The 27905-nt window shown below is 49.7% G+C and overlaps 1 protein-coding gene across 5 annotated transcripts in view; it reads right to left on the bottom strand.

The window, feature by feature from the left end:
* Positions 1–27905, bottom strand: part of LOC139229830 (ral guanine nucleotide dissociation stimulator-like) — a 200760-nt gene that overhangs the window by 74999 nt on the left and 97856 nt on the right. For 4 of the 5 annotated variants that reach the window (XM_070861429.1, XM_070861427.1, XM_070861426.1 and 1 more), the window contains exon 2: positions 13750–13857. In XM_070861429.1, coding sequence (XP_070717530.1) covers positions 13750–13857 — 108 coding nt within the window. Of the gene's footprint in view, positions 1–13749; positions 13858–19101; positions 19312–27905 lie in introns of those variants that run through there. The other variant, XM_070861428.1, reaches the window with a different exon arrangement.

The raw sequence follows: 27905 nt of genomic DNA on the forward strand, positions 1-27905 counted from the left end.
AGGCTCGAGGGGCCGAATGGCCAACTCCTGCTCCTATTTCTTATGTTCTCCTTATGTTCCGATGATCGCCAACATAGACCGTGAGAACATTTCCTCCGGTTGAAAGGGCAAAGATGTACTTTTAAACTGTGTGAGAGAATCCTCACAGGAACACAGCCGGGGTTGCCAATCCTGCAGGATTGTCCTGGAGTTTCCAGGAATTAAAGCTTAATATCCTGGACACTGCAGCCAGCAAAACTATTACTCCCTGGGCGGGGGGGCAATAAAAAACACGCGTATTTTCGTTGTTTTCTTTGAATATTCTGTTTATTAGTTCTAAAAATATTGAAGATTCTTTTGATTTTGAAGAAAGCTCTGTTACTGGATTGGGCGGTGGGAGGTCATGTGACGGAATCTCCAGGAATAGGCCCGACCAGAATTGGCGACCGCAGACACATCAAGCGCAGGAGGCCTACACTTTGTGCTTCGTTGTGCCTGTCAACGTTCCCCCTCCCCCACCCCTTCCCTAATTTTTTTTTGGGGGGGGGGTCTGAGGCCCTTTAAGGTGCTGCGAAATGCAGTCATGGTTTCGCGCACTTTACATAGAGACATAGAAAATAGGAGCAGTAGTAGGCCATTCGGCCCTTCGGGCCTGCATCGCCATTCAATATGATCATGGCTGATCCTCTATCTCAACACCATATTCCCGCTTTTCCCCCAAACCCCTTGATGCCTTTTGTTTCTAGAAATCTATCTATCTCCCTCTTAAATATATTCAGTGACTTGGCCTCCACAGCCTTCTGTGGTGGAGAATTCCACAGGTTCACCACGCTCTGACTGAAAACATTTCTCCTCATCTCGGTCCTAAATTTCCTATCCCGTATCCTGAGACTGTGACCCCTTGTTCTAGACTTCCCAGCCAGGAGAAACATCCTCCCCACATCCAGTCTATCCAACCCTGTCAAAATTTTATATGTTTCAATGAGATCCCCTCTCATTCTTCTAAACTCGAGTGAATACAGGCCTAGTCGACACAATCTCTCCTCATACGACAGTCCTGCCATCCCAGGAATCAGTCTGGTGAACCTTTGCTGCACTCCCTCTATGGTAAGTATATCCTTTCTTAGGTAAGGAGACCAAAGCTGCACACAATACTCCAGGTGAGGTCTCACCAGGGCCCTGTATAACTGTAGTAAACATCCTTGCTCCTGTACTCAAATCCTCTTGCAATGAAGGCCAACATACCATTTGCCTTCCTAACTGCTTGCTGCACCTGCATGTTTGCTGTCAATGACTGGTGTACAAGGACACCCAGGTCCCTCTGTACATCGACACTTCCCAAGCCATCTCCATTTAAATAATACATTGTCTTTATGTTTTTCCTACCAAAGTGGATAACTTCACATTTATCCATGTTATACTGCATCTGCCATGTGTTTGCCCACTCACTCAACCTATCTAAATTGCCTTGCAGCGTCTTTGCATCCTCCTCACAACTCACAATCCCACCTAGTTTTGTGTCGTCAGCAAAAGCCGGTCACGGTCTGCGCGGGGCACGGCAGAGAGCTGAGCGGCCCCGTGGCCTGTAGGAAATGCCAGTGCCTGGGCCTTCTAGGATCGCCAACCCTCCAGGATTTTCCTTGGAGTCTCCAGGGATTGAACGGACAGGGCACCGAACCAACGCGATGAGGGTTACACGGAGCGAGCTGAATGGAGGAGCTCATCCATCACTCCTCTTGACCTCGGGTCACCTCACAATGCAGCCCGTGTCCTAGCTCACACCAAGTTCACCACATCACCCCGTCGGCTCGCTGACCTACATTGGCCCCCAGTCCAGCAATTCCTCACTTTTAAAATTCTCATCCACATGTTCAAATCACTCCGTGGCCTTGCCCCTTCCTATCTCTGTAATCTCCTCCAAACCCACAACCCCCCCGAGATGTCTGCGCTCCTCTAATTCTGCCTTCCTGAGCATCCCTGATTATAATCACTCAACCATCGGGGCCTGGGCCCCAAGCTCTGGAATTCTATCCCGAAACCTCTCCGCCTCTCTCTCCTCCTTTAAGGCGCTCCTTAAAACCTATCTCTTTGACCAAGCTTCTGGTCAAATATCTCCTTGTGTGGTCGGTGTCAGATTTTGTTCGATAACAGCTCAGTGGTTAGCACTCTCTCGCCTCTGAGTCAGAAGGTTGTGGGTTCAAGTTCCACGCCAGGAACTTCAACGCAAACATCTAGGCCGACTCTCCAGTGCAGTGCTGAGGGAGCGCTGCACTGTCGGAGGTGCCGTTAAACCGAGGCCCCGTCTGCTCTCTCAGGTAGATGTAACAGATCCCGTGGCAGTATTTCGAAGAAGAGTCGTGAAAGATGCTATATGAATGCAGGTCTTTATTTTTCATGTGAAGCGCCTTGAGACGTTTTACTACATTACAGGCGTTATATAAAAGAAAAGACTTGGATTTATATTGCGCCGTTCACGACCATCGGACATCTGAAAGCGCCTTACAACCAATGAGGTACCTTTGGAGTGTAGTCACTGTTGTAATGTGGGAAATGCGGCAGCCGATTTGTGCACAGCAAGCTCCCACAAACAGCAATGTGATAATGACCCAGATAATGTATCTTTGTCGTGTTGATTGAGGAAACATAGAAACATAGAAACATAGAAAATAGGTGCAGGAGTAGGCCATTCGGCCCTTCTAGCCTGCACCGCCATTCAATGAGTTCATGGCTGAACATTCAACTTCAGTACCCCATTCCTGCTTTCTCGCCATACCCCTTGATCCCCCTAGTAGTAAGGACCTCATCTAACTCCTTTTTAAATATATTTAGTGAATTGGCCTCAACAACTTTCTGTGGTAGAGAATTCCACAGGTTCACCACTCTCTGGGTGAAGAAGTTTCTCCGCATCTCGGTCCTAAATAGCTTACCCCTTATCCTTAGACTGTGACCTCTGGTTTTGGACTTCCCCAACATTGGGAACATTCTTCCTGCATCTAACCTGTCTAACCCCGTCAGAATTTTAAATGTTTCTATGAGGTCCCCTCTCATTCTTCTGAACTCCAGTGAATACAAGCCCAGTTGATCCAGTCTTTCTTGATAGGTCAGTCCCGCCATCCCGGGAATCAGTCTGGTGAACCTTCGCTGCACTCCCTCAATAGCAAGAATGTCCTTCCTCAGGTTAGGAGACCAAAACTGTACACAATACTCCAGGTGTGGCCTCACCAATGCCCTGTACAATTGTAGCAACACCTCCCTGCCCCTGTACTCAAATCCCTTTGCTATGAAGGCCAACATGCCATTTGCTTTCTTAACCGCCTGCTGCACCTGCATGCCAACCTTCAATGACTGATGTACCACGACACCCAGGTCTCTTTGCACCTCCCCTTTTCCTAATCTGTCACCATTCAGATAATAGTCTGTCTCTCTGTTTTTACCACCAAAGTGGATAACCTCACATTTATCCACATTATACTTCATCTGCCATGCATTTGCCCACTCACCTAACCTATCCAAGTCGCTCTGCAGCCTCACAGCATCCTCCTCGCAGCTCACACTGCCACCCAACTTAGTATCATCCGCAAATTTGGAGATACTACATTTAATCCCCTCATCTAAATCATTAATGTACAGTGTAAACAGCTGGGGCCCCAGCACAGAACCTTGCGGTACCCCACTAGTCACTGCCTGCCATTCTGAAAAGTACCCATTTACTCCTACTCCTTGCTTCCTGTCTGACAACTAGTTCTCAATCCATGTCAGCACACTACCCCCAATCCCATTTGCTCTAACTTTGCACATTAATCTCTTGTGTGGGATCTTGTCGAACGCCTTCTGAAAGTCCAAATATACCACATCAACTGGTTCTCCCTTGTCCACTCTACTGGAAACATCCTCAAAAAATTCCAGAAGATTTGTCAAGCATGATTTCCCTTTCACAAATAAATAAATAAATAAATAAATATTGGCCCCGGGACACCAGGGATAACTCGCCCTGCTCTTCTTCGAAATAGTGCCACGGGATCTTTTACGTCAATCTGAGGGAGCAGACCGGGCTCTCAGTTTGACGTCTCATCCGAAAGAGAGCAACTCCGACAGTGCAGCACTCCCTCAGCACTGCACTGGGAGTGTCAGCCTGGATTCATGTGCTCAGGTCTCTGGAGTGGGACCTGAACCCACAACCTTCTGACCCAGAGGCGAGTGTGTTGCCCATTGAGCCAGCGGTAACACGACAGTCACATAAATGCAAGTTGTTGTTGTGTGTGTGTGCCAGGCGGACAGGCCTCCAGAAGAGCAGGCCCGAACTGCCTCACAAGCGGGCTGAAGCGTAGCCTCGGTGAAAGAAAGGCAACGTCAATGCCTGTTGTTGTTGTTTCTCCTCCTGGGCGGCTGCGTCAGAATCGAGACACAGCCCCGGGCTGAGCTTGGGAGACAACAGTCGCTCATTAACTAACTTTTAAGATCCCGAGCCCTTGATGCGTAACCCTTGGAGCGTTCCTTCCTGCAGGTGCAAGGGGCGGCTGGAAGCAGCGATGAGCTGTGATGAATCGAGTGATTATTCCACCGATGCAAATCAAAGCAGAGATAGATTTACTCTGCGGGCCTTTACACAAAGGACATGCAAATCTGACTCGAAGCAAAGCGGAGTCTGGTTACATTCAAGCAAAGGGACGTTCCAAACATGCTGGGTTGGTGGCGTGGGGGTTGGAGTGTGTCTGAATGACTAGATTGAGCGTGATGATGTGACTGATTTTTAAAACATAAGAGCACAAGAACATGAGTAGGTCCTAAGGCCCCTCGAGCCTGCTCCGCCATTCAATAAGATCATGGCTGATCATTGACCTCAACTCCACTTTCCCAACTGATCCCCAAATCCCTTGATTCCCCTAGACGCCCAAAATCTATCGATCTCAGCCTTGAATATATTCAGAGACTCAGTATCCACAGCCCTCTGGGGCCAATAATTCCAAAGATTCGCCACCCTCTGAATGAAGAAATTCCTCCTCATCTCAGTCTTCAATGGCTTTCCCCTTAAATCTGAGACTGTGCCCCCTGGTTCTAGACACCCCAGACAGAGGAAACAACCTCTCAGCATCTACCCTGTCAATCCCCTTCAGAATCTTGTATGTTTCAATGAGATCACCCTTCATTCTTCTAAACTCCAGAGAGTATAGGCCCATTCTACATCATCTCTGATCATAGGACGGCCCTCTCATCCCAGGAGTCAGTAGTGAACCTTCGTTGTACCGCCTCCAAGGCAAGTATATCCTTCCTTAGATAAGGAGACCATAACTGTGCACAGTACTCCAGGTGTGGTCTCACCAAGGCCCTGTATAACTGTAGCAAGACTTCCTTACTCTTATACTCCTACCCCCTTGCAATAAAGGACAACATGCCATTTGCCTTCCTTATTGCTTTCTGTACCTGCATGCTGGCTTTGTGTGTGCAACATCCCCACCGACACCTGGGAATCCCTGGCCAAAGACCGCCCTAAGTGGAGGAAGAGCAACTGGGAGGGCACTGAGCACCTCGAGTCTCATGGCCGAGAGCGTGCAGAAACCAAGCGCAGGCAGCGGAAGGAGCGTGCGGCACCCACCCACCCACCCTTTCCTTCAACCACTGTCTGTCCCACCTGTGACAGAGACTGTCATTCCCGTATTGGACTGTTCAGTCACCTGAGAACTCACTTTTAGAGTGGAAGTAAGTCTTCCTCGAATCCGAGAGACTGCCTATGATGATGATGTTTCTTTCATGAGAACACCTAAATCTTTCTGTACACCAATATTTAAAAGTCAGGCCCTGTCTAAGGACTTGGGCACATAAGCTGGGCAGACAGGCCGGGGCAGTCCTTGAGGGTATGCTACATTGCTGGAGGTACCGTTTTGCACGTGAGACAGTAAGCGGAGACCCTGTTCGGATGTGCCTGAAAGATCCCACAGCACGATCGGACGAAAAGCACGTAAGCAAGGCGGGTGGGTCAATAAACAAAAGCCACGGATTTAAAAACAAAGACAAAAGATCTAGCGGGGAGATGAGGAGAATTTTTTTCAAAGAATGATTTGCATTTCTACAGCACCTTTCACAACCACCGGACGTCTCCAAGCGCTTTACAGCCAATGAAGTACTTTTGGAGTGTAGTCACTGTTGTAATGTGGGAAACGCGGCAACCAATTTGCACACAGCAAACTCCCACACACAGCAATGTGATAATGACCCAGATAATCTGTTTTTGTTATGACGATCGAGGGATAAATATTGGCCACGACACCAGGGATAACTCCCCTGCTCTTCTTTGAAATAGTGCCATGGGATCTTTTACGTCCCCGAGAGAGCAGACGGGGCCTCAGTTTAAAGTGTCATCCGAAAGATGGCACCTCCGACAGTGCAGCACTCCCGCAGCATGTGCTGGAGTGTCAGCCTAGATTTTTGCACTCAAGTCCCTGGGGAGGGACTCGAACCCACAACTTTCTGACTCCGAGGCAAGAGTGCTACCCACTGAACCACGGCTGACACTGACAGCAATCAATCGCTCACAATTAGTCTGCAACAGATCCAGACATGAGGCGAGGTAACCCCATCAGTCAGGGAATAAACCAGAAGCTCAGGGTCCAGGCGCCCGTTATATGTTGCTGGTCTATCAATAGCTTTGCTGTTATTCACTGCGATATCCTGGTGACCATTTAGAAGCACAAGCCCAGCTAATTGGCTTTCACTGGGCGTACTGCGGAAACAATTCTCTCTGGAAAAAGACTTTACAGCCTTCCGGATTTAACATTGACTTCAACAACTTCAGATTGGAACCAATGCTCCCATTGTCTCAGGCAGCAGCTGTGGGTAACGATTCGACGGTTGTCATTTACAGCTCCTCCAGACCCAACTTATGTTACTTTCCTTGTCCCATTGCCATCTCCTTTTGCCTCGCACCATCATACCTTTTGTCATTTAATCTCTCCTGCCTTCCACCCTATCACAAACCGTCCCTTTTTGTTCTATCCTCCCCTCCCCCCACTTTCCCTGCCTCTGTACTTGGTTAATCCTTGCCACTGGACCAAGACCTAGCTCTGTCAGGCCCGTGTGGTGGCTGGTGTGCAACGGCCACCACACGTTAAAAAAATCCACGCACAGGCATCTTCCACCCTTCAACATGTAGTTCGGACCTGGAATTTTAGGTACATCATTGAAACGCCTGTGAACTTTTTGACATGGAAGCAAGTCATCCTCGATTCGAGGGATTGTCTATGATGATGACTTGCTGAAAGACCTGTTATATTTCTAATATTTTCCAGTTCTGACGAAGGGTCATCGAACTGAAATGTTAACTCTGTTTCTCTCCCCTGACCTGCTGAGTGTTTCTTTCCAGCATTTTCCCACTTATACATCTGGAAGAACGTCTATTGAGTCTGTGTTCTATCCACAACAACTTGTATTTAAGTACCACCTTTACTGTAGTAATACATCCCAGGGTGATTCACAGGAATAATTACCAAACAATTCGAGACCGAACCACGTAAGGAGATAATAGGACGGGTGACCAAAAGCTTGGTCGAGGAGGTTAGCGAGCAACTTAAAGGAGGAAAGAGAGGTAGAGAGGCGGAGAGGCTCAGGGAGAGAATTCCAGAGCTTGGGGCCCAGGCAGCTGAAGGCACGACCAACAACGGTGGAGCGATTTAAATTGGGGACGCACAAGAGGGCAGAATTGGAGGAGTGCCGATATCTCGGACCTCTCTACCTCCTTGAAGACATTCCTTAATCTTTAAACAAGTTTGTCCTGATCTCTCTTTATGTGGCTCGGTGTCAAATCCTGTTTGATGCTCACGCCTTGGGACGATTTACTGTCAGCTGCGGCTCAGGGGTTAGCACACGCGCCTCTGAGTCAAAAGGCTGTGGGTTGAAGTCCCACTCCAGGGGCTTGAACACAAACAAGAATCAAGGCTGAGACTCTCAGCGCAGTGCTGGGGGAGTGCTGCACTGTCAGAGGTGCCGTCTTTCGGATGAACTGTTAAACTGAAACACCTGCTCTCTCAGGTGGATATAAAAGATCCCATGGCACTATTTCGAAGAAGAGAAGGGGGAGTTATCCGTGGTGTCCTGGGGCAAATATTTATCCTTAAATCAGCAAACAAAAGATTATCTGGTCATTATCACATTGCTGCTTGTGGGAGCTTGCTGTGCGCAAATTGGCTGCCGCGTTTCCCACATTACCGCCACAGGGATCGGTGCTGGGACCCCAACTATTTACAATCTATATTAACGACTTGGAAGAAGGGACGGAGTGTAACGTAACCAAGTTTGCTGACGATACAAAGATGGGAGGAAAAGCAATGTGTGAGGAGGACACAAACAATCTGCAAAAGGACATAGACAGGCCAAGTGAGTGGGCAAAAATTTGGCAGATGTAGTATAATGTTGGAAAGTGCACAATTTGGCAGAAAAAAAATCAAAGAGCAAGTTATTATTTAAATGGAGAAAGATTGCAAAGTGCCGCAGTACAGCGGGACCTGGGGGTACTTGTGCATTAAACACAAAAGGATAGTATGCAGGTACAGCAAGTGATCAGGAAGGCCAATGGTATCTTGGCCTTTATTGCAAAGGGGTTGGAGTATAAAAGCAGGGAAGTCTTGCTACAGCTGTACCATCATCATCATAGGCAGTCCCTCGGAATGGAGGAAGTGTTGCTTCCACTCCCAAAGTGAGTTCTTTGGTGGCTGAACAGTCCGATACGAGAGCCACAGACCCTGTTACAGGTGGGACAGACATTTGATGAGGGAAGGGGTGGGTGGGGCTGGTTTGCCGTGCGCTCTTTCCGCTGCCTGCGCTTGACCTCATCACGCTCTTTGCGTTGAGACTCGAAGAGCTCAACGCCCTCCCGGATGGACTTTCTCCACCTCGGGCGGTCTGCGGCCAGGGTCTCCCAGGTGTCAGTGGTGGTGTCACACTTTACCAGGGAGGCTTTGAGGGTGTCCTTGTAACGTTTCTGCTGCCCTCCTTTGACTCGTTTATCATGAAGGAGCTCCGCATAAAGTATTTGCTTAGGGAGTCTCGTATCTGGCATGCGAACTATGTGGCCTGCCCAGGGAATCTGATCAAGTGTGGTCAGTGCTTCAATACTGGGGATGTTAGCCTGGACGAGGACACTGATGTTGGTGCGCCTGTCCTCCCAGGAGATTCCACACCTGGAATACTGCGTGCAGTTTTGGTTTCCATATTTACTAAAGGGTATACTTGCTTTGGAGGCAGTTCAGAGAAGGTACACTAGGTTGATTCCGGGGATGAGGGGGTTGACTTATGAGGAGAGGTTGAGTAGGTTGGGCCTCTACTCATTGGAATTCAGAAGAATGAGAGGTGCTCTTATCGAAACGTATAAGATTATGAGAGGGCTTGACAAGGTGGATGCAGAGAGAATGTTTCCACTGATGGGGGAGACTGGAACTAGAGGGCATGATCTTGGAATAAGGGGCCGCCCATTTAAAACAGAGATGAGGAGGAATTTCTTCTCTCAGAGGGTTGTAGATCTGTGGAATATGCTGCCTCGGAGAACTGTGGAAGCTGGGACACTGAATAAATTTAAGATAGAAATAGACAGTTTCTTTAGCGCTGGGAGGGATAAGGGGTAATAGGGAGCGGGCAGGGAAGTGGAGCTGAGTCCATGATCAGATCAGCCATGATCTTATTGAATGGTGGAGCAGGCTCGAGGGGCTGTATGGCCTGCTCCTGTTCCTATTTCTTATGTTCTTATTACAACAGTGACTACACTCCAAAAGTACTTCATTGGCTGTAAAGATGTCCGGTGGTCGTTGTAATGTGTGCACTGTGTGGATGTTCACAGGTTGGCAATAAGTTTAAGTCGGTTCACAGACTCCCAGGCCGCCTGCAATTTATGCGGTCTGGAAGAGTCCGTGTTTCATGTTTACGTACAATGCACGAGGTTGCAGCCCCTATTCCACGATTTGAAGGGGCTGCTCCTCCAATTCTGGTTGCACTTCAGTCCCACACTCCTGATCTTTGGGCACTCTGTGCAGAGGGGAGCGGGCAGGTCGGAAGGCCTCCTTGTAGGACTGTTCCTGGGCCTGCCGGTCCATTAACCGGTCCAGGCAGCGGGCGGTCGAGGGGGTCGTTCGGCCTGACTGCCTGCCTCTCTTCGCGGTTACGCTCGTGCCACGGTGTCCCTGGAGATGGAGCACGCGGTGTCCACCGGTACGCTCGCGGCCTTCCACGAGAAGTGGGCGCCGGAGGGACTGGAGCGCATCATCACCCCCGGCAACCAAATTTTAATTTGATTTGTTTTATGTTCAAAAGTTTAATTTGTTAATTTATCGGATCTAGTGGCCCTTTAATAAGGGGGCACTTGATTTTATACTTTGCACAAAAATAGTTGTAGCGCTGTTGAGTTGGGAGTGACTTAGCCAGTTACGTGATGTTCACAAGACTCAATAAAACCCCAGCCAGTTGGGTTCGGGGGGATCCATAATGAGGCAGGTGGTTGTGAGCCCTGGTGGATGAACTGGTAATGTCGAATAAAACTCCTGCTAATAAACCAACTAGTTCTAAATTTTGCTATGAATTCTTAAGCAAAGAGCCCATGAAGCAAACACATTACAATTATCACATTGCTGGTTGTGGGAGCTTGCTGTGCACATGCTGGCTGCCACGTTTCCCCACATTACAACAGTGATTGCACGCCACAAAGTACTTCATTGACTTGAGACGTCCGGTGGTCGTGAAAGGCACTATATAAATGCAAGTTTTTTCTTTCTTTCTAAAGCTACTACATAAATGCTATTTGTTGTTGTTGCTGGCCCCCAGGGCCCCGCTTGCTCGTCAATCTGCCAATCTGGCTCCTTAATGGCACCTCTGGGGCTGATGCAGTCACTGTGGCTTTGCCGACGGCTGCTGCCACGCTGGCTCATTCTAATTCTGGCAGATAATTTTGTTGAACGTAGGGCAGGTCAGCTCCAGTTACCGCTGCTACCTGCCCGAGGCCAGATAACTAATCAGCGTGGGGCCCATTGTCAACATCCGATTTACATCATCATCATCATAGGCAGCCTCTCAGAGTCAAGGAAGACTTGCTTCCACTCTAAACATGAGTCCTTAGGTGGCTGTACCGTCCAATACGAGAACCACAGTCCCTGTCACAGGTGGGACAGACAGTCATTGAAGGAAAGGGTGAGTGGGGAGTTTGGTTTGCCGCACGCTCTTTCCGCTGCCCTGCGCTTGGTTTCTGCATGCTCTCGGCGATGAGACTCAAGGTGCTCAGTGCCCTCCCAGATGCACTTCCTCCACTTAAGGCGGTCTTTGGCCAGGGACTTTATCAAGGAGGCTTTGAGGGTGTCCTTGAAGCGTTTCCTCTGCCCACCTTTGGCTCGTTTGCCGTGAAGGAGTTCCGAGTAGAGCGCTTGCTTTGGGAGTCCCGTGTCAGGCATGTGAACAATGTGGCCTGCCCAGCAGAGCTGATCAAGTGTGGTCCGTGCTTCGATGCTGGGGATGTTGGCCTGGTCGAGGATGTGAACGCTGTTGCGTCTGTCCTCCCAGGGGATTTGTAGGATCTTGCGGAGACATCGTTGGTGGTATTTCTCCAGCGATTTGAGGTGTCTACTGTACATGGTCCATGTCTCTGAGCCATACAGGAGGGTGGGTATTACTACAGCCCTGTAGACCATGAGCTTGGTCTTCGAACACTTTTTTGCTATTTACACAGCAACGTAGACTCCACAAGATCCTGCAAATCCCCTGGGAGGACAGATGCACCAACGTCAGTGTCCTCGATCAGGCTAACATCTCATAACACCATTGAAGCACTGGCCACACTCGACCAGCTCCGTTGGGCGGGCCACATTGTTCGCATGCCCGACACAAGACTCCCAAAGCAAGCGCTCTACTCGGAACTCCTAAACGGCAAGCGAGCTCCAGGTGGACGGAGGAAACGTTTCAAGGACATCCTCAAAGTCTCCCTGATAAAGTGCAACATCCCCACCGACACCTGGGAGTCCCTGGCCAAAGACCGCCCAAAGTGGAGGAAGAGGATCCGGGAGGGCGCTGAGCACCTCGAGTCTTGTCGCCGAGAGCGTGCAGAAATCAAGCGCAGGCAGCGGAAGGAGTGTGAGGCAAACCAGACTCTCCACCCACCCTTTCCTTCAACCACTGTCTGTCCCGCCTGTGACAGAGGCTGTAATTCCCGTATTGGACTGTTCAGCCACCTGAGAACTCACTTTCAGAGTGGAAGTAAGTCTTCCTTGATTTCGAGGGATTGCCTACGATGATTCACACAGCGTGAGAAATCTCAGTCTACCTAAAGGGATGGCTTCCTTATAACATCACTAACACATAGATATGGGCTAAAAATTCATCAACCTTGCGACCGGGTTTTCGGTGATACTTCGCTATTTTGGGCGAAAAAACGGGCAGCGGAAATTTCACAGATGTCTTGCGGAGGCGGTTTACAAGTACCACCGGGGAGCGGATCGCTGCCTTGCCAAACTCGAAATGCCACTTCCGCCAAAAATTTGGCTCAGCGCCCACCCGAACTTAGCGTGGAAAATACCGGCAGGTTAAAAACCTGCGTTGCAGCCCCTTGGAGCAGCAATAAGTATGAAGACCCGCCAAAAAAGGTAAGTTAAAGTTTTCCTTCTTTAATTCTTTTTCAGCGAGTCGATAGTTAAGTGTCTTGTGAATGTTTTGTGCTTTTTAAAATTTTTTGTTGTTTGCTAATTTTTGTGGGGGGGGGGGGTGTTTCCCCCCTCCTCCCTCGGCCCAACTCGCAGCGGTATCGGCTTCGGAGTAAGGTTGCAGAAAATTGGCGGTTTGCGCCAGGAATCCTCGTGCCAACGGCGATTTTTACCGCCGCGCAAGCTGAAGCCTGAATTTTAGGCCTCGTAGCCGTAGCGAAGCGAAAGAGGTATTTTTGGCGGAGAAAATACCGTTTTCGCCAAAAGACGAATTTCGAGCCCTGTACAGACTTTACAAGATGGCTCCAATACATCATGTGACTTTTGTAGCATTTACAGCAGCAGTTGCATTACCACAGTGGTCATAAGAACATAAGAACATAAGAATTAGGAACAGGAGTAGGCCATCTAGCCCCTCGAGCCTGCTCCGCCATTCAACAAGATCATGGCTGATCTGGCCGTGGACTCAGCTCCACTTACCCGCCCTCTCCCCGTAACCCTTAATTCCCTTATTGGTTAAAAATCTATCTATCTGTGACTTGAATACATTCAATGAGCTAGCCTCAACTGCTTCCTTGGGCAGAGAATTCCACAGATTCACAACCCTCTGGGAGAAGAAATTCCTTCTCAACTCGGTTTTAAATTGGCTCCCCCGTATTTTGAGGCTGTGCCCCCTAGTTCTAGTCTCCCCCACCAATGGAAACAACCTCTCTGCCTCTATCTTGTCTATCCCTTTCATTATTTTAAATGTTTCTATAAGATCACCCCTCATCCTTCTGAACTCCAACGAGTAAAGACCCAGTCTACTCAATCTATCATCATAAGGTAACCCCCTCATCTCCGGAATCAGCCTCGTGAATCGTCTCTGTAACCCCTCCAAAGCTAGTATATCCTTCCTGAAGTAAGGTGACCAAAACTGCACGCAGTACTCCAAGTGCGGCCTCACCAATACCCTGTACAGTTGCAGCAGGACCTCCCTGCTTTTGTACTCCATCCCTCTCGCAATGAACGAGGTGGAGCAGTAGTTCACGATGTGGAGCTGTATATTATACCTAAGTGGCCCCCATGCGGAACATGCAGGCGGGGAGCGGAGGAGAACGGTACTTACCCCCAGCCACTGCTGCCCTTTGCTCGCCGCTTGCTGCAGCTGCACTTGTCGCTGCGACACCGAATAAATCGCCCCGTCCACTGTCTCCTCACTGAGGTACTGTGGGGACTGTAAAAGGGAGAACAATTACTCACACACAAACACACACACATATATATATATATGGGAAAAAACAAAGAAGTGCTGTATACAGCACCGTTCACCACCACAGGATGCCACAAAGCACTTTACAGTCAAGGAAGTACTCCCTTCTAACAACAGCAACTTATATTTATCTAGCGCCTTTGACGTAGTGACACGTCCCCAGGGCGCTTCACAGGAGTGTTAGGAGATTAAAAATTTGACACCGAGCCGCATAAGTAGAAATTAGCGCAGGAGACCAAAACCTTAGCCATAGAGACAGGTTTTAACGAGCATCTTGAAGGCGGAAAGAGAGGTAGAGAGGCGGAATGGCTTAGGGAGGGAGTTCCAGAGCTTGGGGTCCAGGTAACAGAAGGCACGGCCACCAATGGTTAAAGGATTATAATCAGGGATGCTCAAGAGGGCAGAATCAGGGATGCTCAAGAGGGCATCTTGGGTCTCAGGGCGGGGGTGGGGGGGGGGATGGGAGGCTGGAAGAGATTACAGAGATAGGGAGGGGTGAGGCCATGGAGGGTTTTGTAAATGAGGATGAGAATTTTGAAATCGAGTCATTGCTTAACTGGGAGCCAATGTAGGGCAGCGAGCACAGGGGTGATGGGTGAGCAGGACTTGGTGTGAATTAGGACATTGGCAGCCGAGTTTCCCGAATTACAACAGTGACTACACTTCCTTTGGAGTGTAATATAGGAAAGGTAGCAGCCAATTTGTTCACAGCAAGCTCCCACACACACGTGATAAAGACCAGATCATCTGATTTTTTTAATGATGCTGATTGAGGGATAAATATTGGCCTCAGCAGGGCACCAGGGATAACTCCCCTGCTCTTCTTCGAAATAGTGCCGTGGGATCTTTTACGTGCGCCAGAGAGAGCAGACGGGGCTTCGGTTTAACGCCTCATCCGAAAGACGGCACTTCCGACAGTGCAGCGTTCCCTCAGCACTGCACTGGGAGTGTCAACCTGGATTTTGTGCTCAAATCTCTGGAGTGAGACACGCACACACACACACGAACAGTCGGCCCCATTTGTGATCAGCCACGATCTTATTGAATGGCGGAGAAGGCTCGAGGGGCCAATGGCCTACTCCTGCTCCTATTTCTTACGTGATCAAGGCCTGTGTTCCAAAGCCTTTCACTCCATTCACGCCACCTCCTGCATAGAATCATAGGGCAGCACAGCACAGAAGGAGGCCATTCGGCCCATCATGTCATGGCCGTAAAGAGTTTTCGGTGTTGAATATTCATCAGGCTACTCACATTCTGCTGCTGTGACTTTGGCAGAAGCCCCATTTTTTGCTTCCAAGCCCTCCCTGGTCAAACAAATCATAGAATCACACAGCACAGAAGAACATAAGACCCCTCGAGCCTGCTCCGCCATTCAGTAAGATCATGGCTGATCACCGACCTCAACTCCACTTTCCCGCCCAATCTCCATATCCCTTGATTCCCCTGGACTCCAGAAATCTATCGATCTCAGCCTTGAATATGCTCAGGGGTCTGAGATTCTCTGGGGCAGAGAATTCCAAAGATTCACAACCTTCTGAGAAATTCCTCCTCATCTTTGTTTTAAATGGCCGACCCCTTATCCTGAGACTGTGACCCCTAGTTCTAGACACTCCAGCCAGGGGGAAATAACCTCTCAGCATCTACCCTGTCAATCCCCTTCAGAATCTTCTACGTTTCAATGAGAGCACCTCTCATTATTCTATGGGGGCACAGTTTCAGAATAAGGAGCCGCCCACTTAAGACGGAGAAGAGGAGGAATTTCTTCTCTCACAGGGTCGTGAATCAATGGAATTCTCTGCCCCAGAGAGCAGTGGAGGCTGGGTCATTGAATATATTTAAGGTGGAGATGGACAGATTTTTGAGTAAAGCGTTATGGGGAGCAGGCAGGGAAGTGGAGCTGAGTCCATGATCAGATCAGCCATGATCTTATTGAATGGCAGAGCAGGCTCGAGGGGCCAAATGGCCTACTCCTGTTCCTATTTCTTATGTTCTCAGTGAAGGAGGCCATTCGGCCCATCGTGCCTGTGCCAGCTCACGGAAAGTGGCATCCAATTAGTCCCACTTACCCAGCACATTCCCCAGAACCCTGAAAAGTCTTCCCCTTCGAATATTTATCCAATTCCCCTTTTGAAAGTTACTACTGAATCTGCTTCCACCGCCCTTTCAGGCAGCGCCTTCCAGACCTGCGTTATAAAAAAATTATCTTCATCTCTCCTCTGGTTCTTTTGCACAATTATGGAGCAGAAGTCCCACTGCAACACGGCTCAATCCCAACCTCAGATGTACAGATTCCGGCATTTCCATTTCCTACATCAATGTGACTCTTCCCAAACATATTTCACACGAGGCGACAACAACAACAACTTGAATGTTGCAAGGCGCTTCACAGGCGCGTTATCAAACAAAATTTGACACCGAGCCACATAAAATAATATTAGGACATATGACTTGGGCACAAAGTAGAGTCACAGAATGGTTACATCACGGAAGGAGACCATTCGGCCCCTCGAGCCCGTGCCGACTCTCAGTTCGTCCCACTCCCCCGCCCTTTCCCCGTAACCATGCAATTATTTGTCCTTCAGCTACTTATCCAACTCCCTATTGAAAGATAAAATTGAGTCCTGCCTCCACCACCCTTTCAGGCAGTGCATTCCAGAGGTAGGTGCAAGGTGTGTTTCAAAGGAGGTGAGAGAAGCGGAGAGGTTTAGGGAGGGGATTCCAGAGCTTGGGGCCCAAGCACGGCCACCGATGGTGCAGCGATGGAAATCGGGGGATGCGCAAGAGGGCAGAATTGGAGGAGCGCAGAGATCTCGGCGGGGTTGTGGGGCTGGATGAAATTACAAAGATAGGGATCTGGGGGGCGAGGCCATGGAGGGATTTGAAAACAGGGATGGGAATTTTAAAATTGGGGCCTTGCTTAACCGGGAGCCAATGTAGGTCAGCGAGCACAGGGGTGATGGGTGAGTTAGCAGCTGCCTTCAGCAGAGTTCAGCAGAGCTGGTCTCCAGTCGTCTTGGTCAACCCTTGCCCCTGGACCAAGACCTCGCTCTGTCAGGCCCGTGTGATGGCTGGTGTGCAACGGCCACCACACGTTAAAAAAATCCACGTACAGGCATCTTCCACCCTTCAACATGTAGTTCAGGACCTGGAATATTAGGTCCCTCATTGAAACACCTGTGAACTCATCCCTTTTTGGCGTGGAAGCAAGTCATCCTCGCTTCGAGGGACAGCCTATGATGATGAGCAGGTGCCTTTCACAACCGCAAGATGCCCCAAAGCCGACAAGGTAACTTTCTTGAAGTGTAGTCACTGCTGTAATGTAGGAAATGCACAGCAAGCTCCCACAAACAGCAATGCGACAATGACCAGATAATGTGTTGTAGTGATGTTGGTTGAGGGATGAATATTGGCCCCAGGACTCCGCTGCTCTTCAGGTACAGAGGCCTCTGCGCCTGCTTAAAACCTGTCACAGCTACAACAGTTCTGACAAAGGGACATCGAGCTGAAACCTTACCTCTGCGACCGAGAAATTGGGGTCGTTTGCATCTCCCATTAACGGGGCGCAAACGACCTTTCGACTGGGTGCGGCGCCACTAATGACTCCCGCTAAATTCGGCGGGAATCTCGTGGCGGTGGTAACCCGTAGCGCCCCGTTCCGCTGCGCCGGCGATGCTGATGTCATCACTGTGCGCGCTGCCCCGTTAGCGCCCCGGACCCTAAATCGGGTATGGCTCCCTGAAACTGCGCCGGGCGATGACAGCGACAGCTTCAGGCGACGTGAACCAGGCAGCCGGCCGCTCGCATGGCGAAGGGTAGAGAGGAGGTGCGGGCCTTTTAAAAAAAAATTCCGCCGATTTTGTCATTGGAGATTTGAGCATGGGGCCCTGGCGCAAAGACTCGCGACTCGCGAGTGTTACAGCCCCGACCCAATTTCCCCCCAAAGAATATCGAAAAAGACTTGGATTTCTACAGCGCCTTTCACAACCACCGGATGTCCCAAAGCGCTTTACAGCCAATGAAGTACTTTTGAAGTGCAGTCACTGTTGTAATGTAGGAAACGCGGCAGCCAATTTGCGCACAGTAAGCTCCCACAAACAGCAACGTGCTCATGGCCAGATAATCTGTTTTTAGTGATGTTGATTGAGGGATAAATATTGGCCCAGGACACCGCTGCTCTTCTTCGATATAGCGCCAGGGATCACTTACATCCAGCTGAGAGAGCAGACGGGGCCTCGGTTTAACATGTCATCCGAAAAACGGCACCTCTGACAGTGCAGTGCTCCCCCAGTACTGCCACTCCGACAGTGCAGCGCTCCCTCAGTACTGCCCCTCCGACAGTGCAGCAATCCCTCAGTACTGCCCTTCCAACAGTGCAGCGCTCCCTCAGTACTGCCCTTCCGACAGCGCAGCACTCCCTCAGTACTGCCCATCCGACAGTGCAGCGCTCCCTCAGTACTGCCCCTCCGACAGTGCAGCAATCCCTCAGTACTGCCCTTCCAACAGTGCAGCACTCCCTCAGTACTGCCCTTCCGACAGCGCAGCACTCCCTCAGTACTGCCCATCCGACAGTGCAGCGCTCCCTCAGTACTGTCCCTCCGACAATACAGCACTCCCTCAGTACTGCCCCTCCGACAGTGCAGCGCTCCCTCAGTACTGCCCTTCCAACAGCGCAGCATTCCCTCAGTACTGCCCCTCCGACAGTGCAGCGCTCCCTCAGTACTGCCCCTCCGACAGTGCGGCGCTCCCCCAATAATGCCCCTCCGACAATACGGCGCTCCCTCAGTACTGCCCCTCAGACAGTGCAGCGCTCCCTCAGTACTGTCCTTCCGATAGTGCAGCACTCCCTCAGCACTGCACTGGAGTGCCAGCCTGGATTTTTGTGCTCAAGGCACTGGATTGGGACTTGCACCCACAACCTTCTGACCCGGAGGCGAGCGTGCTGCCCACTGAGCCACTGCTGATACACAGGTTAACTCACAGTGTGGGTTACACTGCCGTGTTCAGAGTGTGTGTGTGTGCGCGCTCGGGTTAAATTGTTACCATGTTAAATCGCGCCCCGACTAAATTCCACTGTGTGCATTCCTGGGTGAATCACGCTGTGTAAAAGTGGAAACAAAGATTATCCGGGTGAAATCTTCTTATGCAAACTAGGATTACATGACAGTCTGCATACTGAGCTCAGTCCCGCTGCAAGGACTCGATACATACCCGGGGGAACTCACAATACCACTGCGTCTTCATCGCAAGCCCAGGCACTGCACTCAGCTCCGCACTGAGCAGCTGGGAGCAAGCCCTCCGCAGTCCAAGGCTACCTCCTGCAACCGGCGATGCTCAAATCCGACAGCCAGGGATGTTTACTGCAGGACTTGACCAAACACACACTGGAGTGCAGCTACGCCCAGCTCTGCCCCCAGCATCTGTGCTTTGAGCAAACACACTCACAAGGGCCCGATTCACTCCAAACTTTGGAGAGCTGGGCCAGCCTCTGTTACCGAGCCAATGGGACGATCGAAACACCGCAGGGAGGGAGGGAGTATGTGATCAAATTCCGTCAGACTGCTCGGAGACAGGACCTGCCACAACAGGATCGCGCTCTCTCTCTCTCCCCCTTGTCTCTTTCTCTCTCTCTTTCTCCCCCCTTGTCTGTTTCTCTTTCTTCCTCTCTCTTTTTCTCTTTCTTTCTCTCTCGCTCCCTCTCTTTCTCTTTTCTTTCTCTCTCACTCTTCCCCCTTGATTATCTGTCTCTTTCTCCCCCCCTCTTTCTTTCTCTCTCACCTTTCTTTCTCTCTCACTCTCTCCCCTTTCTCTCTCTCTCCCCCTTGTCTCTGTCTCTTTCTCTCTTTCACTCTTCCCCTTGATTATCTGTCTCTTTCTCTCTCTCCCCCCTCTCTTTCTCCCTCTCTTCCTCTCTCTCTCTTTCCTCTCTCTTTCTTTCTCTCTCGCCCCCTCTCTTTCTCTTTTCTCTCTCACTCTTCCCCCTTGATTATCTGTCTCTTTCTCCCTCTTTTTTCTCTCTCCTCTCTTTCTCACTCTCTCCCCTTTCTCGTCTCCTCTCTTTCTCTTTTTCTCTCTCTTTTCCCTTTGATCATTTGTCTCTTTATCTCTCGCCGCCCCCCTCGTCGCTTTCTTTCTCCCTCTCTATGTCTTTATCTTTCTCGTTCTCTCACTCGCCCCGTTGATTCTCTTTCTCTCTCTCTCTCTCTCTACCTCTTACTTTCTCTCCCTTTCTATTTTTTCTCTCGTTTTCTCTCAATCTCCTCTTTCACTCTCTTTTTCTATCTCCCTCACTCTCCCCTATTACTCTCTCACTCTTTCTCTCACTCACCCTCTTTTTCTCTCTCTCTCCCCTTGACTCTCTCTTTCTCTCACTCACTTCCTCACTCTCTTTCTCTCTCTATTCCCCCTTGTCTCTCTCTCTCTCTCACTCTTCCCACTTGATTATCTGATTCCTTCTCTCTCTCCCCACTTTCTTTCTCTCCCTCTATTTATTTCTCTCTCTCCCCTCTCATTCTTTCTCTCTTTCTTTCTCTTCCTCTATTTATTTATCTCTCTTTCTCTCACTCGCTCCATTGATTCTCTTTCTCTCTATCTCCCTCTTTCTCTTAAATTTTCTCCCTCTCTCTATTTTTATCTATCTCGTTTTCTCTCACTCTCCCCCTTTGATTCGCTTTCTCTCTCTCTTTCTCTCTCTCACTCTCCTCTTACTCACTCTTTCTCTCACGCTCCCCCTCACTCTCTCTCTCTCTCCTTTGACTCTCTCTCTTCCTCTTGTTGCTTCTCAGATGACATAGGCTGACAGTGACAGTTACACTGCGTGTCGGTTACTCACACCATTACTCTCGGGATTCTGTTCATTTGCCACTCTCTATCTCTGTTACCTCCTACAACCCTCCATGATCTCTGCGCTCCTCCAATTATGGCCTCGCACATCTCCAAATTTAATCGCTCCACCATTGGTGGCTGTGCCTCCAGCTGCCCAGGCCCCAAGCTCTGAAATTCCCTGCCTAAGCATGTTGGTGGGATGTGTCTCGCTTTCCACGCGGTGAGATTGCAGGGAGGAGGAAGCCGACTGGAAGAGGGGCTTGGGCGGCAAGGCGGGAGGCAAATACGGGCTAAAATGGCTTTTCTAACAAGGCCTGGGACCTGTGTAAGCATCGCCAGTGACAGGAAGTCCCTGGTAACGTAGCCAGCTGCCTCTCGCGTGCACCATTGGCAGAGAAGAAAGGTTCTGAAAAGCAGCCAATGGGAGGTGCTTTTGTTAGATGGTCTGGTGGGCTGCTGGTGTGAACAAGGCCCAGTGGTCAATTTGACCGGCCTGTAAGGCCTGCATTTCCAGGAGCTAGTGACACTGGTGTAGCCCTGGGGTCAGAAATGCAGCGATCGTCATACCCAACTTGACAACAGGGATTTGCGCAAAGTGATCTATAATCGAGAGAAGTGTCTCCCTTGTGGCTCAGTGGGTTGCACCCTCACTTCTGAGTGAGAAGGTCATGGAATCAAATTCCAGAGACTTGAGTGCAAAATCTCGGCTGACACTCCCAGTGCAGTGCCGAGGGAGCGCTGCACTGTCGGAGGTGCTGTCTTTCAGATGAGGCGATAAACCATCTGCTCTGACAGGTGACCATAAAAGATCCCGCGGCCACTATTTCGAAGAAGAGCGAGTGTGAGTTCTCTCCCAGGGTGCCTCGAGGCTCAATGTTTAATCCCTCAAACAGCATCGCTAAAAAAAGATGAACCGGTCATTGGCTCTGATGCATTTAAGTTGGGAAGCTAGGTAAATACATGAGGGAGAAAGGAATAGGACACATTGACGGGGTGAGAGGCAAAAGGGCGGGAGGAGGCATGGACACTATTGGGGCCGAACGGCCTGCTTCCGTGCTGTCAACGTTTTGCGAGCGCATTTTTTTGTGGGATCTTGCCGTGCGCACACGGACTGCCATGCTGCTTTGCGTTACAACAGTGACTGCTTCACTGGCTGTTGGGAAGCGAAAGGCACCGGGGGAGAAATTCGGCTTGGTTAGCGCCACCATTAGTGCCAGAGAGGGGCACTAAGCGGCCGCAAAACACCTCCGGCTCGCGCGCTGCGCTGTCGGCGCCCGCCGCAAACCTCAGCGAAAAGGTTTGGCGGCGGCGCTGACAGTTTGCGCTGCACTCGCTAGCCCCGCCCACTCCGTGACATCACCCAGTGTGCAACGCCCCCGTAGTCCTGCGTTTGCCAAATTTACCGTCACGCCTGCGGTAGCGCCGGGCGCTGAGACCGGCCGAGGAAAGCAGTCGGTCCAGCAACGATCCTGGGGCGATATCGTCCGGAGCGCAAAGTAAGGGCTGAAATCTCAGGTAATGCATTTTGGGGAGGGCTAACAAGGCAAGGGAATACACATTAAATGGTAGGACACTGAGAAGTGTAGAGGAACAAAGGGACCTTGGAGTGCACGTCCACAGATCCCTGAAGGCAGCAGGCCAGGTAGATAAGGTGGTTAAGAAGGCATAAGGAATAGAAACATAGAAAATAGGTACAGGAATAGGCCATTCGGCCCTTCGAGCCTGCACCGCCATTCAATGAGTTCATGGCTGAACATGCAACTTCAGTATCCCATTCCTGCTTTCTCGCCATACCCCTTGATCCCCCTAGTAGTAAGGACTACATCTAACTCTTTTTTGAATATATTTAGTAAATTGGCCTCAACAACTGTGGTAGAGAATTCCACAGGTTCACCACTCTCTGGGTGAAGAAGTTTCTCCCCATCTTGGTCCTAAATGGCTTACCCCTCATCCTTAGACTGTGACCCTTGGTACTGGACTTCCCCAACATTAGGAACATTCTTCCTGCATCGAACCTGTCTAATCCCATCAGAATTTTAAACGTTTCTATGAGATCCCCTCTCATTCTTCTGAATTCCAGTGATTACAAGCCCAGTTGATCCAGTCTTTCTTGATATGTCAGTCCCGCCATCCCGGGAATCAGTCTGGTGAACCTTCGCTGCACTCCCTCAATAGCAAGAATGTCCTTCCTCAAGTTAGGAGACCAAAACTGTACACAATACTCCAGGTGTGACCTCACCAAGGCCCTGTACAATTGTAGTAACACCTCCCTGCCCCTGTACTCAAATCCCCTTAGTATGAAGGCCAACATGCCATTTGCTTTCTTAACCACCTGCTGTACCTGCATGCCAACCTTCAATGACTGATGTACCATGACACCCAGGTCTCGTTGCACCTCCCCTTTTCCTAATCTGTCACCATTCAGATAATAGTCTGTCTCTCTATTTTTACCACCAAAGTGGATAACCTCACATTTATCCACATTATACTTCATCTGCCATGCATTTGCCCACTCACCTAACCTATCCAAGTCACTCTGCAGCCTCATAGCATCCTCCTCGCAGCTCGCACTGCTACCCAACTTAGTGTCATCTGCAAATTTGGAGATACTACATTTAATCCCCTCGTCTAAATCATTAATGTACAATGTAAACAGCTGGGGCCCCATCACAGAACCTGCCATTCTGAAAGGTACCCATTTACTCCTACTCTTTGCTTCCTGTCTGTCAACCAGTTCTCAATCCACGTCAGCACACTACCCCCAATCCCATGTGCTTTAATTTTGCACATTAATCTCTAGTGTGGGACCTTGTTGAAAGCCTTCTGAAAGTCCAAATGCACCACAGCAACTGGTTCTCCCTTGTCCACTCTACTGGAAACGTACTCAAAAAATTCCAGAAGATTTGTCAAGCATGATTTCCCTTTCACAAATCCATGCTGACTTGGACCTATCATGTCACCTCTTTCCAAATGCGATGCTATGACATCCTTAATAATTGATTCCATCATTTTACCCACGACCGATGTCAGGCTGACCGGTCTATAATTCCCTGATTTTTCTCTCCCTCCTTTTTTAAAAAGTGGGGCTACATTGGCTACCCTCCACTCCATAGGAACTGATCCAGAGTCTATGGAATGTTGGAAAATGACTGTCAATGCATCCGCTATTTCCAAGGTCACCTCCTTAAGTACTCTGGGGTGCAGACCATCAGGCCCTGGGGATTTATCGGCCTTCAATCCCATCAATTTTCCCAACACAATTTCCCGACTAATAAGGATTTCCCTCAGTTCTTCCTTCTTACCAAACCCTCTGACCCCTTTTATATCCGGAAGGTTGTTTGTGTCCTCCTTAGTGAATACCGAACCAAAGTACTTGTTCAATTGGTCTGCCATTTCTTTGTTCCCCGTTATGACTTCCCCTGATTCTAACTGCAGGGGACCTACATTTGTCTTTACTAACCTTTTTCTCTTTACATATCTATAGAAGCTTTTGCAGTCCATTTTAATGTTCCTTGCAAGCTTTCTCTCGTACTCTATTTTCCCTGCCCTAATCAAACCCTTTGTCCTCCTCTGCTGAGTTCTAAATTCCTCCCAATCCCCGGATTCGCTGCTATTTCTGGCCAATTTGTATGCCACTTCCTTAGCTTTAATACTGTCCCTGATTTCCCTTGATAGCCACGGTTGAGCCACCTTCCCTTTTTTATTTTTACGCCAGACAGGGATGTACAATTGTTATAGTTCATCCATGCGGTCTGTAAATGTCTGCCATTGCCCATCCACTGTCAACCCCTTAAGTATCATTCGCCAATCTATCCTAGCCAATTCATGCCTCATACCTTCAAAGTTACCCTTCTTTAAGTTCTGGACAATGGTCTCTGAATTAACTGTTTCATTCTCCATCCTAACGTAGAATTCCACCATAAATGGTCACTCTTCCCCAAGGGGCATTGCACAAAGAGATTGCTAATTAATCCTCTCTCATTACACAACACCCAGTCTAAGATGGCCTCCCCCCTAGTTGGTTCCTCGACATATTGGTCTAGAAAACCATCCCTTATGCATTCCAGGAAATCCTCCTCCACCGTATTGCTTCCAGTTTGGTTAGCCCAATCTATATGCATATTAAAGTCACCCATGATAACTGCTGCACCTTTATTGCATGCACCCCTAATTTCCTGTTTGATGCCCTCCCCAACATCACTTGCCTTTATTAGCCGAGGCATAGAATACAAGAGCAGGGGGTTATGCTTGAACTCTTTAAAAAAACTAGTTAGGCCACAGCTGGAGCACTGCGTGCAGTTCTGGTCATCACATTACAGGAAGGACGTGATTGCACTGGAGAGGGTGCAGAGGAGATTTACGAGGATGTTGCCAGGAGTGGAGAATCTTAGCTATGAGGACAGATTCGATAGGCTGGGGTTGTTCTCATTGGATCAGAGGAGGCTGAGGGAAGACCTGATTGAAATGTATAAAATTATGAGGGGCCTGGATAGAGTGGATAGGACGGACCTATTTCCCTTAGCAGACGGGTCAACAACCAGGGGGCATAGATTTAAAGTAATTGGGGGGAGGTTTAGAGGGGATTTGAGGGGAAATTTCTTCATGCAGAGGGTTGTGGGTGTCTGGAACTCACTGAAAGGGTGGTAGAGACAGAAACCCTCACCACATTTAAAAAGTACTTGGATGTGCACCTGAAATGCCGTAATCTACAGGGTTATGGACCAAGAGCTGGAAAGTGGGATTAGGCTGGATAGCCTCTTGTTGGCCGGCGCGGACATGATGGGCTGAAATGGCCTCCTTCCGTGCTGTAAACTTCTATGATTCTTAAACTTGTATTTATTTGTTGCAGTAGTGAAGGGGAAGTGTGGGTGAGATTTATTGACATTTCCAGCACGGCTTTTTTTCTCAGCTTCAAAAACTGAGTAGACCTCCTGCGCAGTCGCTCCGTTCGCGCATGAAGAAGAGTGTGGGACACTTCGTTGAGCGCTCCACTGTCCTCTTGGGGCTATACAACTGAATATGGCACTTTGAGGCGGGAGACATCGCCCGCCAGTAAAAGCCGCGGCCCGACGTTGACACCACCTCAAAGCGGGCGGCACCGAATTTCTAGGCCCAAGGTGTCGATGCAGGTGTCGTCTCGGGCCGTTCACTTGAATCACGTGTGCGTCAGGATTCGGCGCTGACAGGGTTAAGCCACCTGCGCGCTCCCGCTGGTATGTTCCTGACCACATTCACCCAGCCTGCCTGCCCTGTGATAAGAGCCAGCCAGCTTCGAACTGGGTCAAAGGTGGTGGAAGCTGAGAGGCCCCCAGGCCATCCCCCGCCCCCTGCCCACCCACCCTGTGCGCGTTACATCTTAACAATCTGTAATTAGAAGTCAGTCAGGATGGGACTGGGAATAAACACAGAAAGAAAAAAAAATTTATATAGCGCCTTTCAAGACCACCGGACGTCTCAAAGTGTTTTACAGCCAATGAAGTACTTTTTGGAGTGTAGTCACTGTTGTAATGTGGGAAACGTGGCAGCCAATTTGCGCACAGCAAGCTCCCACAAACAGCAACGTGATAATGACCAGATGATCTGTTTTTGTTATGTTGATTGAGGGATAAATATTGGTCCCAGAACACCGGGGATAACTCCTCTGCTCATCTTCAAAATAGTGCCGTGGGATCTTGTAGACTCACCTGAGAGAGCAGACGGGGCCTCGGTTTAACGTCTCATCCGATAGACGGCACCTCCGACAGTGCAGCGCTCCCTCAGCACTGCACCGGGAGTGTCAGCCTGGATTTTTTTATGCTCAAGTCCCTGGAGTGGGACTTGAACCCACAACTTTCTGACCCAGAAGCAAGAGAGTGCTCCCACTGAGCCACAGCTGAAAGAAAGAAGGAAAGCGGAAAGGAAGAATGAACGGGGCGGAGGATGCACCCAGTGTCTTAAAAGGGCTGGGTTGTCTTATGTATTGGCAGAGGGGGTGAAGACGACAATGTCACTGCCTCCATGAGCTAGCCTGCAGTTATGCTTTCGATAGACTTTGACACAGAGCAAGAAGGGAGAAGCTGAGATGCAGCTGATGCCTACTTTTAACCACGAGGCCTTGTTCGAGTTTCGCTAGCAAGCTAATGGTGACGGCTGTGGCTCAGTGGATAGCACACTCACTTCTGAGTTTGAAGGTTGTGGGTTCAAATCCCACTCCAGCAACTTGAGCACAAAAATCCAGGCTGACACTCCCAGTGCAGTGCTGAGGGAGTGCTGCACTGTCGGAAGTGCCGTCTTTTGGATGAGGTGTTAAACCGAGGTCTGCTCTCTCAGGTGGACATAAAATATCTCACGGCACAATTTTGAAAAAGAGGAGTTATCCCTGGTGTCCTGACCAATATTTATCCCTCAATCAACATAACAAAAACAGATGATTTGGTCATTATCACGTTGCTGTTTGTGGGAGCTTGCTGTGCGCAAATTGGCTGCCGCGTTTCCCACAGTACAACAGTGGCTGCACTCCAAAAGTACTTCATTGGCTGTAAAACACTTTGAGACGTCCGGTGGTTGTGAAGGGCGCCATCTAAATGCAGGTCTTTTGCCGGCCGAGGAAAGCGGTCGCTCCAGCGACGATCTCGGGGCGATATCGTCCGGAGTGCAAGGTCAGTGCTGAAACGTTACTTTCTAAACTTCTATTTATTTGTTGCAGCAGTGGGGGGGGGAAGTGTGGGGGATGTTTATTGACAGTTTCACCAGGAATTTACTTTTCATTTTCAGGCTCTCGGGTGTCGGCTCAATTGAGTCGGCCTCCCGCGCTATCGCTGTGATAGTGCCCTGAGGAGGAGTGTGGGACGCTACCCTTGGTGCTCCACTGTCCTCATGGGGCGCTACAACTGAATATGGCACTTTGAGGCGGGAGACATCGCCCGGCACTAAAGGTAGCGCTCCAACGCCGACACCACCTCAAAGCGGACGGCACCGAATTTTTGCCCAGAATTGACTTCAGGCCCCGCTTTAATGTCTGTACCCTCTCCCTCCCCCTCCCTGGTCACAGTCTCAGGTTAAACCAGATTGCCTGCAATCTCAGCGATCTATATCAACCACAGGCTGAGTTTCAGCCCCCACATCCTCTCCGTGGCAAAGACCGCCGACATAACATCACCCTCCTCCTCCCTTACCTCAGCCCGCCTGTCACTGAAACCCTCAACCATTTC

The sequence above is a fragment of the Pristiophorus japonicus genome, chromosome 19 (genome assembly GCF_044704955.1).
Source record: "Pristiophorus japonicus isolate sPriJap1 chromosome 19, sPriJap1.hap1, whole genome shotgun sequence".
Taxonomy (NCBI): domain Eukaryota; kingdom Metazoa; phylum Chordata; class Chondrichthyes; family Pristiophoridae; genus Pristiophorus; species Pristiophorus japonicus.